The 13,904-nt window shown below is 37.8% G+C and overlaps 1 protein-coding gene and 1 non-coding gene across 2 annotated transcripts in view; one reads left to right on the top strand and one right to left on the bottom strand.

The window, feature by feature from the left end:
- The window catches only part of TDP1 (tyrosyl-DNA phosphodiesterase 1), a 50,677-nt gene that overhangs the window by 30,768 nt on the left and 6,005 nt on the right, over positions 1-13,904 (top strand). The window contains exon 14 of the mRNA XM_009649344.2: positions 7,506-7,620. Within this exon, the coding sequence (XP_009647639.1) occupies positions 7,506-7,620 (115 nt within the window). The remainder of the gene's footprint in view (positions 1-7,505; positions 7,621-13,904) is intronic.
- TRNAL-AAG lies at positions 2,541-2,622 on the bottom strand. Its single transcript has one exon. It is a non-coding gene; the product is annotated as a tRNA-Leu (tRNA).

Here is a 13,904-nt window from a genome sequence, read left to right as displayed (position 1 = left end):
TTTAAGTCGTTACTTATTAGAGTAAATTAATCCAATATCTATACATACAGTGGATCAAAACAACAAAAGTTGCTCATACAAACCTGGCCAAGATCTTGATCTCACTGAGTAGTTGTAGGGTGAGTTCAGATTTGCAGTAGGGATGCTGACTGACAATCTTAGGATTGTGGCAGTCATTCTTTTTGATGTTCAAGGCCTGTCTTCCTTAAACCCACAACTGCTGCAGGTGTAGGCCCTCAGCTTAGGAAGAATAATATATAGTGAAGCTTTGCTGCAACTCATAATCATGTTCTGGTGACAAGTAGGTTGCTGTATTTCTGTGATTCAGCAGATTAGTCTATTAGAGAATTAAACTAGATTCCAACCTGCCTTATCAGGTAGTTATCTCAAATATGTCAAAGCAGTACATTAGGTTAACGTGGAACTACATTGTCAGTTGGCCCTACCATGACTGTAGCGTGTTCATGGCTATCTTCACTCCCTTAGTTGTACTGGCACTGGTGATCAGTGGATTCCTTGTGCTTTAAACCAGCTCAGAACTGCCAAAATCAAATTGCACTGTTTTCAAAGTCTTGTTCCAGGAACCAGCTCAGCATGATCAGGTGAGTGCTGATGGAAGGAAGAACTAGGAAGGTCAAGTTCAAGGGGGCAGAGAGCAGGGAGGTGAGTGTAGGATCGCATTGAGATAACCTTCTTTTGTCCTGATTTTAGAACCAGAGCCTTTGGAGAAGACTCCTTTACTTTGGAGAATAAAGTTTTGGATGAAAATAGGCGTAAATGGCTAGGACCTAGCTGAGGAAAATGTATTGTGCACTATAAATGGTAAAGCCAAGCCCTGACATCTTTGCCTTTTTGTCACACTGGTTACTCTAAAGGTAGCCACTGTCTGGGGAGTAGAAGGCTTTACTTTGTCATATCAAAGGCACATCTCAAAACTCTCAGTAGCCAAAAGCAGATGCTTATGGAAAAGTATAATGGGCAGGCATGTATGTAGTAGTTCATCCCTGAAGATTTCTTGACTTGGAGGCTATAGCCTTTTCTGTGAACATCTCTTCTCTTATAATGCCTGTAAGCTTCTAGCATTCACAGTCTGGTCTGGCTGAGTTCCACAAGTTAACAATGTCACATGAAGCACAGTGTTCTGAAAATTAGTTTCATTGAAAGGCACAATAACCATGTCATTTCACCTTTTCCATAGCACTCTTTCTATAGACTTTATCTGTTTCTAGGCTGAAGAGTCCTTAGCCTGCTCAGCTGCTCCTAGGGTGGAGATTGATTGTTCTTACTGCTTTTCTCTATTTTTTTTTTTTTTCTTCTGTGTCATTTGGGTTGGGAAGGTAGTAAATGAGTGGAGGGACAAAGGTGCACAGAAGATGCAGGTATAAATCTGGAGAAACAGATCCAAATATAAATCTGACACAATGTTGTTCTCAAGGTTTTCCACACTAAGTCTGTTGGCCTGCTGTATTTTTTACAAAGTGATGTGTAATAGATTAGCCTATCTTTTCATTCAGAATTGACAGGAATGTGTATACAAGAAACATAATTCTAATATATCACACTTCATGATAAAGTTTAGTTTGATTTTTGTCAAACAGCATCGTTAAAATGTATGCAATATAAAGATGCTTTGTGTGCAGCCCTCACAACACTTATTTGTCTTACATAAATTACAGAAAGCACACAAATAATGTGCTCCTATACAGGTGGCTTTACTAAAATCTGCCAGTGTGCATGTGATAGTCATATTTGAGGTTCAGACCTCTTAGAACGCAGCTTAACTGAAGCTCACATAAAACTTGCAAGCATATGTGTAACACTTAATACATACTTTGGAAGAGAATACTTAGTTCTTTTCTTCCCAGTTTCCTAAATACTGATACTTAACGGTGAAGACTGGCTACCAGAAAAAAACAAGTCACCTGTCAGTAGTCACATGCTATGGTGTCTATGGGAGCAAAGCGGGAAGAGGGATAGCAGCTGTCTTTCCCATCTTTGCTGGGAAGTGCCTGCAGAGACACCTGATAACAAGGAGGTAGTAGGAGAGACAAATACTAATACTTGCTTTATGTACATGCAGTCATCTGATATTCAAGTTGTCATGCTTAGTTTGTGGATCTATACTATGTATATGCCCTGCAGTTAACTCTGCATTAAAAGTACTTTGATAACTTGGTCTGGTTGTCAAGACTTTTGTTGGTTTTAACATACTGTAGCAGAGTAGTCTTGGGTGAAGATAATGGAGAACTAGGAATAGACTAACATTTTTAGAATCTGGATTTTAAAAGGTTTGTTTGCAATTAAATTTACAGAATACAAACTAGAGGAACTGCTTTGAAACATAACCAAGTGTTCCTAGGCCTTGAGAGTACACTCTGGTTATTTTTTTTTTATGCCGATTTCTGATAGTTGTTTCTTCAGGTGGTTTCACGCAGTTTGATTACAAGGTTATTCTCGTGGAAGCTAAGACTTACAATCATAGGATTGTTTAGGTTGGAAAAGACCTTTAAGATCATAGAGTCCAACCATTAAAACATTCCTGGCAGCGGTGGGATTCGAACCCACGCCCCCGAAGAGACTGGAGCCTTAATCCAGCGCCTTAGACCGCTCGGCCACGCTACCCTGGTGGACTGATGCAGCACACACTTAATATTCCTAATTTTAAAATCTCTGCTGGCTCTGTGGTTTGTACCTTCTATTTTTTGCTGAATACAAATTTGGAAGTCGATCGTTCCTCACTTGCCATCTGTTGACTGCCAGTTTTTGTCTGGTTTTTAAAATGCTTCCAAAACTTATGCTTTTAGGATGAGTCTTAGCCTGGTGTGCTAATGCAGACTCTCAGAAATACGTTGAATGGTTGTTCTCAACATAGCAGCAGCTGTCATCATTTACAATTTTAGTGTTTAGGGAAAAATCAGCTGATGCTGACATTAGATCACAAGCTTCTCTTGATTAAAAAATAATGTTTTTAGACAAGATCGTGTCCTGTGTTTGAACTGCATTTCCCTTCTATCTCCATTTCTGTTTCTCACCTCCTACATCTTCACTCTCACTCGTATTTTGCTTGCTTTTTTAGCTGCTGGGGATTCCTTTCCAGAGGCTGGAATAAATTACATTTTTAACATGTAAAACATGTTGAGACAACCCCATTACCTAACAGTTTTGAGTTCTAGGAAGAATGTTGCAGTAACTACTTTGGTTGAAAAATCCTGGAAGTGTCTAATGGAAAGCTATTTAAATAAATAGTTCCTCACAGCTTCCGTGTCTGATAAGGTTGTAAGATAAACTGACCTTGACCCTTAAAATGGTATAAAATTTTGTGGAATACTTAAATCATCTAAAAGGTCTGTTGAAGAATATGGTACTAACCAATCAGTTTTTGGAAGTTTTAACTTGGAGAAATATAGTAGTTGCTATTAAACTGAGCACTTACCCATGATTGCCTACCTAGTGCTGTCAGATGCTACAATTATATCTAGATAATCAGTCACAGAAAACTAATGGTAGAATTTCAGATTCTGAAATGCTGTATTTTGTGATGAATACTCACTGGTAATGAGTAAAATACTCTTACAGTTGCCTGTGGGGATAGGTGTACAGGATGAATTTGGGTTAGAGAGCAGCCAGCTCTCATGTGTGTATGTGACCATCAGAACTGAACTGATTAATTTTTGCTGAGTTCAAACAACTGAACCAAGCACCTTCAGTCATAGCGCAACTTAGACTAGAACCAAAATAAAGTAGGTTAAGCTCTTTGACTGTAATGTTAACTTCCAAAGTAATGTAGTACTGCTTTCTTTTTAGACTTCTCTAGTTTCAGATGAAGTCCTCTATCCTGTATGAAATAGGGAGGGAATAAATACAGTATAGGTAAACCAAGATTTTATATGTGGACTTCAGGATGTTAAACCTTGCTTTTAGTGTTCACAGAACTGCTACAAGGTTTTTAAGCTTCAGTGGAAAAGACATCCAGAGACATGTTTTCCAAGCCAAGGAACTTGTCACTGGGGGCTTCTTACAAAAAAAGTTGTGATACAGTTGAGTAAAGCTCCATTTTGAATAAATACACCTCAATGTTGAGGAAGGATTTCATTGTGTATTCTCCTGGCTGGAGGAGAATGGTCCCTGTAAAGTTTGTGTGCATCCTTAGTTCTTTACTGCCCAAACTAGTGAGTTTTTAAATAGTTTTACCAAAGAGCTGGATTTTTTCTGTTTGCTGGCATGGGAAAGAATAGTCCCATAATCACTCAGTGGAATAATCGGCTGTCTCCTGGATGAGGGTTAGCAATTCTTAACTTCTATCTTGTGTGATTTTTTATTTTTTTATTTTTTCATAGTCTGCAATCTGCCATGTGTTTGGGGCACAAAAGGCTGGAAAGCAGAATTTTAAAAGCTGTTCTACTTCCTTTTCCCATTCTTCCTCCCAATGCCTACTTTTACAAAGTATGATGCTAAGGCACTAATAGAATCCACAATAACATCTAAAGTTTCATAAGTACAAAAAAAATATACTTTCTCAACTGAGAAATGTATCTCTTAACATTTTAAAGTGTATTGCTGTGAGCAGCAGTCAAAGAACAAAATATAGTCAAGAGGGAAAAATTCTGAAAGAATAGAATATGGCTGAGGAAAACTTACAAGGCAGGCAGAATTTTTTTAGGCAAGGTCCTGCTGGTTTGTTTTTTGGAAACAGCAATGAGAGCTCTCAACATCCAGAAAATGCTCAAAACAGACAAAATGTGTGACTTGTTTCCATTTCTGTGTGATCTTCTGTGTGAAGATAGACACATGAGAGTTATTTTTAAAAGCATGTGAAACTTCTCAGAAAGCCATATTAAAGAATGTATTCCATAACCTAGACTCTTACTCCAGGATGTTTTGAGGAAAAATAAATATCTTTTCTTATATTAGCATTTCCTGTATGGAAGATCTCTGCAAGTTAATTTCTGACAGACAAATAAAACAATTTTGGAATCAACTGATGGAGTCCAGTGAGGTTGGAGGGCAGCATCAAAGAAATAAGACTGAGGAGGGGAAGATACAACTGGTGACTACTGAGGATGAACAAGGAAGAGGAAAACAAAGGTGTAGAACAAGAGAAGGAAGCAAATGACTGAAAAGAAACACACTGAAGTACTTACAGGGCACAGAGGGTGGAAGGAATGAAGCAGAAACAAAAACATCACTGGGTTGAAAAAGAAAATGGATAACAGGAAAGAAAACGAGATTACAAGTGGTGCTTTTTTCTTTCACTTTGTGTGAAAAGCACCCACTGCTATGTATGTGCATAGAAGCTGAAGTAGGTATTGTTCTATGCTATGTGCTTTGATAGCAATGGTTATACAAATTCCAAACATAGATGGTGGCAGGCAACCGTGTGACTGTAGTGCTCTTGATCAGACATGCATATGAAGTTCATTGTAGAATTAGAACCAACACACAATATATCAGAGAAGCCTTCTCTGCCATTTCATATTTCTTTCAGAAATTTCAGAAGACGAGAGAAGCTCACAGGTGCTTGGGGCAATCAAACCTCATATAAGTCACTTTAGTGTCATTAATGGTAAAAGAATAGGAAGTTTAAAATGGGTCTTTGTTCACATTATCCTCTAGCATGGACCTTGTTTGTTTGTTTGTTTCCCCTCTTCTTTCATTTAAAAGGTAGTGGCTTTTACCTAGTCTTTGAAATAACACTGTTTCTTTCATCATAACTAGTAGTTTCCTGTTACTTTGGGTCATAAGACAAAAAGCATCTATATTCTAAAGGAGCTTCTTGAACTGACTTGCTAGAACTGCTGTAATACAGCTTGACGTTTCCTTTGGCAGCTCTCCCTTTTCTTTGTTTTTATGCTTGTTGAATATGAAAGAAAAAGATGTAAGCTGGTTTGTATCCCATGCTTTGTGTGGTCATGTGAATGTTGTTTCCTCCAACTTACTTTGTTAATATTTGATGAAGTAAAACTTCAGTAAGGAAGAACTTACAGTGCGGTAAAAGTATTGTATGTAGATGGGACTATTAATTGAGCCAGCATGTATGTTTGAATAAAATGGGATTATTTAGTGGTAATCAAGAAGCTTGCTTGTACTAACACAACGCAGTAATCCAGCAAAACATGGACTGATGGATCCTACAGCTTGGATAAAATATGAGTTAATATTCGGATATGAGCCAGCAATGTGTACTCACATCCCAGAATGCCAACCATATTCTGGGCTGCCTCAAAAGAAACATGACCAGCAGGTTCAGGGAGGGCTAATGGTTTTAAACTAAAACAGGGTAGATCTAGACTGGATATAAGGAAGACATTCTTTACAATGAGGGTGGTGAAACACTGGAACAGGTTGCCCAGAGAGGTAGTGGAGGCCCCATCCCTGGAAGCATTCAAGACCAGGTTGGATGGGGCTCTGAGCAACCTGATCTAGTTGAAGATGTCCCTGCTCACTGCAGGGGGGTTGGACTAGATGACCTTTAATGGTCCCTTTCAACCCCAAACTTTCTATGACTTTAGAAAGAAAAATACAGTTGTTAGCAATCTCTTAGAAAGAAATAAGAAAAGCTGGATAGCCTTTAAACTTTTAGTCTATTCTAATCAAATTGTACTTGATTGACAACAGGCTATTGGAAATCTCAGTATTAGAGATTTGCTTTTGTATAACTCATTACAATTGATGAACGGGATCCATTTTCTCTGGAAAAGTGGCTAAGCAATATCATCTGCCAAAGTTACTTGAATTGCTTTAAATCTATCTGCCCTTGTATTGCATTATACTTTTTTTTAAAGTCCTTAAACTCTTTTGAAATCCACTGTCATTCTAATATAAGTGTAGTCTTTGAAACTTTTATGCAAGCAGTTTCAAATCTTCACTCTTTTTTTGAGCGTATGTGGATGGTGTTACCCAAGATATCTGAAAAGCATGGGTTTGAAGACTTGTTTCTGTATCACAAGTTCAATTTTAATTCAGTTCATGAAACACACTGAACATCTAATACGGTCAGGATGAAACTATACAGCAAAGAGGAAGTCTTTAATAAATTTTAGTATTTTGTTTAATAACTAAAATTTGATTTCACCATCCATAAGCATTTATGCAAAAGAAGCAACACTTTGTATTGAGATATGCTGCGTGTATGGTACTAGCAAAGACCTTAGGCAATTTGAATAGAATTGCTCACAAAAGCAAGGCTACAAGCATTTTTACGTAGTGAATATGGAAATAGATTGGTATATCTGTAAGTGACTGAGAAGGTAGAGCATATCCAATGTGGACCCACCTGTGGGGCCAAGCCAGCGAATGTAAAAGAGAAGAGCCTGAAATAGTAATATGGGAAGCTGAGTTCTTAAGACAGGAAGGTGCTTTAGGAAGTATCTAATCTCAGTAATGGAGACAAAACGTTTTGTTTATTAAAATAACTCTGATTGAGAAAGACTCTATTGTGGATTAGGTTTGTCTTTTTCCCCCAAAACTAATAAGTCTTTCTTCTGTTTGTTTCCCTTCCTTCATAGGGATTGGACAAAGGTTACTTCCACGTGAGAGGGAAAATGTTTTCAGAAAATAATGATTCAGCAACATATTTTCCTGTACCTTATGACCTGCCACCAGAACAGTACGGAGGCAAAGGTAAGGTGTGACTTTAGAAGAAAAGTAGGTATATCATATATGGATCAAAATCATTTGAGTAACTCTGAACCATTTGAACACTGCTGTGTTCCAAAGCTTTAACATTTTTGTGGCGTGACTGCATTTGAGATGATAGTAGTCCCACGTTCTGCTTGCAACTTCAAAGAAAGCAACTATAGAGTTCTTTTGTTTCTAATTTTTTCTTTATTGCTGTTTAAGTTTTGGATCAACAACCTAAATATTATTTTTTCATTCCTATTCTGGGATTCTTGTATGCATTAGGAAAATAGATATTCTTTATGGAATCAAAATGTTTTTCTGTAGAACTAATGTGGTAAGGAGTGATGAAAGAGGAATGTTTGGAAGAGAGCAGGTATGAGGAAAAACAGTCTCTGGAAGTGGGGTGTGAAAGAAATACCATAGAGCAAATGTGAAAGAATTGCTGCAAATCAGAAGAAAGAAGAGTTGCTTTTGGTCCATTCTATATTTCACAGTTTCAGATTTTGTTTACTTGAAGATCTGTGTTGGAATCCTCCTTGGAGGGCTGGAAGGGATATATTTCATAACACTTGAGGAAATTTACAAAATCTCAGCTTCTGAGACTATCTCTAGAAAATGCAAATCAGGAAAGTGATAAGTAAGTGCTGCTATGGGGTGATGATGCCTCAAAAACCTAAAAATACATCAAGGATAATAATGTTAATGCACAATCTGCAATATTTGGGAAGAGTAAATTTTTATATTTTTGTTCTTAAAACTGATGTGAAAAGATTGTAACTAACCTCTTTTTTTTGAGAAGCCGTGATCTAAAAAAGTCATCATCTACACTAGAGCTTGAAAGATAGAGTTTATAGCAACTTAAATCTTACTGTAGATTTTTGAACTAACAAATGATGAGAGGAGAAAGCTTTTAAACGTTCTAAGAAGTAAATCGACTTCTTGAGTCTTATATAGGATATAAAAGTAAAGACACATCAGTTCAGGGTGACTGAAATTCCCCAGCAGGATCAGAGCCTGGGGGTATGATGCTTCCTGTAGTTGAATGCTTTGGCAGCATCCTCTTGATCGGGTGGCCTGTAGTAAACACCAACCATGAGGTTTCCTTTGTTAGCCTGACTTCTGTTTTTTCACCCATAAGCTCTCAACCTGTTCATCGCTGTTTTTCAATATCAGCTCTATCCATTTAATCCACTTTTTTTTACATAGAGGGCAACACCCCCCACCCCCCCTTCTTCCTTTCCTGTCCCTTCTGAACAGTTTATAGCCATTGATTGCAGTGTTCCAGTCATGTGATTCATTCCACCAATTTTCAGTGTTATCGATTAGATCACAGCTTTCCAGATGCACGGTGGCTTCCAACTCCTGTTTGTTATCCCTGGTGCATGCACTGGTATAGAGGCACTTCAGCTGGGCTGTTGACTGTGTCACCTTTTCAGAGGAGCAAGCCCAAATTTCCTTGCAGCATCTCACAGGTGTTTCCCTGTTGGTTCCTAATGCTTCAGCAGCCCCTGGCTCTTCTGTGTTGCTCAAAACTCCATCCCCTTCCGCCAGAGTCTAGATTAAAGCTTTACTTACAGGTCTGGCCAGCTTGTTGGCAAAGATGCTCTTGCCCCACTTGGTCAGGTGAATCCCATCAGCTCCCAACAAGCCTGGCTTCTCACATGATCATAGAAGCCAAACCCTTGAGTTTGGCACCAGCTACACAGCCAGGCATTCACCTGTTCAAAATGATGCATGTTACTTTTGTAACTTGCAAAGATGATTTTTCTGCTTTAAAAGCTTACTACTTACCTAAAAGAATTCTGAAATGATATTTCAGTGTCCCCAGAGAAGAAATACTGGTTCAATGTAGAAATGATAATACAATCTATTATACTGCTTTATTTAGTATAAAACATGCTGTCCATTTAAGTACTGTTAGGGTTTTTTCAGGGAGTGGTGGCAGGGGTTGTGCCTGGGTTACTAGCTAACTAAAGCAGAAGAAGATACTACAACTAACTGCGTTCCGGGACGTGTGCGCTGGCTGCTTGTTAACTAATGCTCAAACTGATGCTTTTTGGAAGGTTTTCTAAAAGGTCATACTTACATTTTTGGAAAATTTAAAACAAAGATTAAAAATTAGAATCCATGTGTATTCTCAAATGTGTTACATATACTATCTTCCTTGTGCAAAAAATGTAGTTCTAGAATTAATATTGATCTTATTTTAATTCCTGCATTTAACCTACTGTGTTTGTGAGTTTTACGCACGTTTCAACTAAATGTAAAGATTTTTTTTCCAAATAACTTTTTCACTTTTTGCATGGAAACCTTATTTCTGTAGAGATCTCGCTTGTAGTTCAGCTTTTGGGTCTCAGCTTTCTCCCATGATATGAACAGATGTCAGAATTCAAGTTGTCTAGGCTTTGCCAATGGAAGCAAAGTCAGCTGCCTGTGCCTTTTCACATCTTTTTCCTGAATATTCTGTTTCAGTTCCTCAGCCTCCTGGTGGAAAAGATGTTTAAAGAATTCCCATGTTGTGGCATCGACTCATAAAATAATCTGTCCTTAACAATACAGTTATCAACTCCCAAAGTCTCTGGAGAGTGATATAAATAGATTTATTTTAATAAAGTCTTGAGAAGCAGAAATGCAAGTAATTATCCTTTCCCTAAAGAAACCATATTGACTGATCCCTATAATTGAAGGAGAAAAGGCTCTGGGGGATTTTCCACCAACTCAGACTCTCTAACCACGGGAAAACAAAGTACACATCTCTTCCATAAAAAATCCTATCAGGAGCAGGAGGGAGGAGAAGCAGGCAGAATAGTGAACTGATGGTCAGGAGCAGGGCCATACATTTGCCATGTAAAGTTCTAAGTAGAACATACTATATCAAAATACATAATTTTTTTTCCTGAACTTGTGCAAATTCAAATCTTGGATCGGGCATAGTTAATGTTACAGAATTATATTGTTACATAATGTAACAAAGTGAAAGAAAAACAGTTCCTTAGTTTGTGGAAATCATTTAATTGCAGACATTCTTTGTCATTCTGTCACAATGGCTTCCTCTCATATTAATTGGTGTTTATCAGACAGGACTGGACTTCCAGCATGAAAACTATTACAGTGAAGTAAATGTATCTTGAAAAGCAATAAAATACATCTCAGGACATACAGTGATACACTCATCAGTAAATGATGTAAATAATCTGTCTGGTTTCAGCCATGATAATTCATGAGGTTGATCTGCAGTCTTTTAAAGTCCATTAAGTTCAATAATAATGAAATAATTTGGTCTCTGTCCTACTTTTCTCTCTCCCCATATAACAGGGAGGAAAAAAAAATATAGAAAACTTGTCCACCTTTGCCTGGTTTGCCTCATTAGTCAGTGGGTTTCATTCTAAAACTTAAGTTTAGACAAAATGGAAAAATAAGATCTCTGATTTTCTTCCTCCTCCTCTTCCAAAGATTTCTAAAGATTGTAAGTTGAGATCATTGTAAGACAGGTAACTTCTTGGTTTTGCACTGTTTTTCTTTCCCAGAGAGATGGATTATCCTTCACTGAAACATAATCATAGGCTAAGCTGTAGTCACTGAAGGATGTATTGATGTGCTTTAAGATGTCACTGGTAGGGTAATTAAGATACATCACCTTTGTGACATAACATATTTAAAATTTTTCCGTTGCTTTCATTTAGTTTTCAGCTGTATTTCAAACTTGCACAGAGCCACATTTTACAGTACATGGTCTGGTAAACTCCATCTGCTTGTGCCAGCCAGGGTCATTTGATCTTCCTGAAGGAACAAAGAATAAAATTTAACTGGGTTTCAAACCATAGCTGGTAGCAGCAGTCACTTTGAGTTGAGATAAGGAGTTTGTAACATTTCTTCTGTGAGAGAAAGCATACCAGAAATATTTTCATGTCAAGTAGCTCATTTTAACTACAGAGGATGGTTTTAAAAAAAAAAAACAAAACTAAAACCAACCAAACAAAAAAGCCACCAACAAACCACACTATATAATGCTTGAAAAAGTATTTTTGGACCTAAAAATTGTCAGAAAGTAGTGAGTGTTAGGTTAACAGTTGGGCTTGATGATTTTAAAGGTCTTTTCCAACCTAAATGATTCTCTGATTCTATGATTATGTAATTAATTAGCTCAATGAATTGGTGAATCTATGGTTTTACATGTATTGTGAACCATATTGTCGTCATATAATTGTAAGGTTCAGTATTTTGGGCTACTTCATCTGCTTTTTTCCCCCAAGTGAGTTGCACTTAATTTCTAGTTACATTTAAGTGTGATTAGATTTCTGCTTAGTTGGTCCTGTTTTGTGCTTTTTTAGGGAGACTTCAGCAGGTGAAACAATTTATCAGCAGTTCTTTCAGTGGGGACTGGGTTACAAGGCAGGAATTTATATAAACTTTTTCTGAGCTCTTAGTTCAAAATGCTCTGGAACTGGTTAAACCCTCTAGAAGAGAACCCCCTAAAGTAGGGGGGTAAGTAATTTCTGATAAATGAGTTATTCTCATTCAGTTTTCTCTTCAGTGTATGTATGTAAATCAAGAAAAGAAGCTGGCTATTCAGTTGATTAATAGTGTACAGAAAATACGCATATATACAAGAAAATAAGACAGGGTCCAGCTCAGTTCAGATTAAGTTAGAGTGAAACTACAACTACGTATTATTCTCTGTACATGCCAGTTATATCAATTACATTAGTCTTTGGTTATTTTGCTTTTTGTTGAAGATTTCTTTCATGCGCCATTCTAAGAATTTGTAAGAATGTATCAAAAATGTGTTTCATTATTTTCCAACGGGAAAATCTATTTTACCCTTGGTAACCGGGGGCTAAAGCTGTCAAATCTCATGCTATGAGAGGCTGGAAGAATGGTGGGCAAATGAGATGGAAATTTGTTTTAATGCAAGTTAGAGCATTGTGGAGAAATGAACAGTCCACTTCACAATTCATTAGTTCTGTAGCTGAAGTTTTCAACCTCTGACAGCTGTGATTTCATTTTCTTAAGGATGCACAAAAGGACCTGTAACATGTCTCGCAGGAACAGCGCTCTCCCTTAGGAAGGGCCCTTCTCACTGTTCAGTAATCCATTGCCACACTTACACAGAAGAGCAAATTGACCTTTTCCTTGTAACTTCACATATTTAGTGCTTGATGTTTTGTCTAGTTTTCAAAGAGTGGGAATTGGGAGTATGGTGAAATTACATTTGGTAAATATTTGTAGTATTTCAGGAAACTAGTAACAGTTCATGTCATTTGTTACACATAAACTGCTGTTGTGTTGGAAAAAAAACAAGAAAGACTTCATGGCATATTTGCCTTCAGCTCTGGTAGGTTTAGGTATTTGTGTTTATCCTATTATTTAAAGAGTGGGGATAATTTTCATTTATCCTGCCTTGTGCTAGCGACAGAGTGAAGAAAAGAAGAGATCAGTGTTTTGTCCAGCTAAGTTAGGGGAATCCTTTATTACTCTGAGCTCCCTTACAGTGACTTGCTGCATCCTCAGGAGTTCAGATGAGTTTGGGGAAAGTGTCCCTGTATGTGGTCTCTACCTTTCTCACACCTTTGTTTTTTGTCCAGAGTTCTTAGAATTCTCCACTTTCTCTGTCAAGTAATCAAAATATTTTTGAAGAAATTAAGAAAGAAGGCTTCTAATTAATATTGCGTAACTACATGGAACCTGTGTACTTTCTAGAGTTTGAAAGAACTCAACTGGCACCGTCCTGTAGGAATTTTTAGAGAACTTCAGGTCCTCTCAGCATGCTTAATATGGCACAAACTCTGAAGAGAATACCCTTTCTTCTAAGATGACAACTAGAAGCTGGTCTTGTTTCTAGTGATACCAACACATTGAATAGAAAATATTTCACTTATTTAACACTCAGAGCAATGGTAAATGTAAATCTGAGTATGTTTAGAAGTTTAGTTTTCAGTTCTTTCAAGCTGCAAGTATACATAGTCATTGGCTCGATGTCCAGATGGAAACCGGTGACGAGTGGTGTCCCTCAGGGGTCCGTGCTGGGACTGGTGCTGTTTAATGTTTTCATCAATGACTTAGATAGCGAGATCGAGTGCACCCTCAGCAAGTTTGCGGATGACACCAAGCTGAGTGGTGCGGTTGACACACCAGAAGGACGGGATGTCATCCAGAGAGACCTGGACAGGCTGGAGAGGTGGGCCTGTGTGAACCTCATGAGGTTCAACAAGGCCAAGTGCAAGGTCCTGCACCTGGGTTGGGGTAACCCCCAGTATCAATACAGGCTGGGGGAAGAAAGGATC

The sequence above is a fragment of the Egretta garzetta genome, unplaced genomic scaffold (genome assembly GCF_000687185.1).
Source record: "Egretta garzetta isolate BGI_Z169 unplaced genomic scaffold, ASM68718v1 scaffold182, whole genome shotgun sequence".
Lineage (NCBI taxonomy): Eukaryota > Metazoa > Chordata > Aves > Pelecaniformes > Ardeidae > Egretta > Egretta garzetta.
The sequence above is the reverse complement of the archived record's forward strand: the minus strand, read 5'-3'. Positions and strand labels throughout refer to the sequence as shown.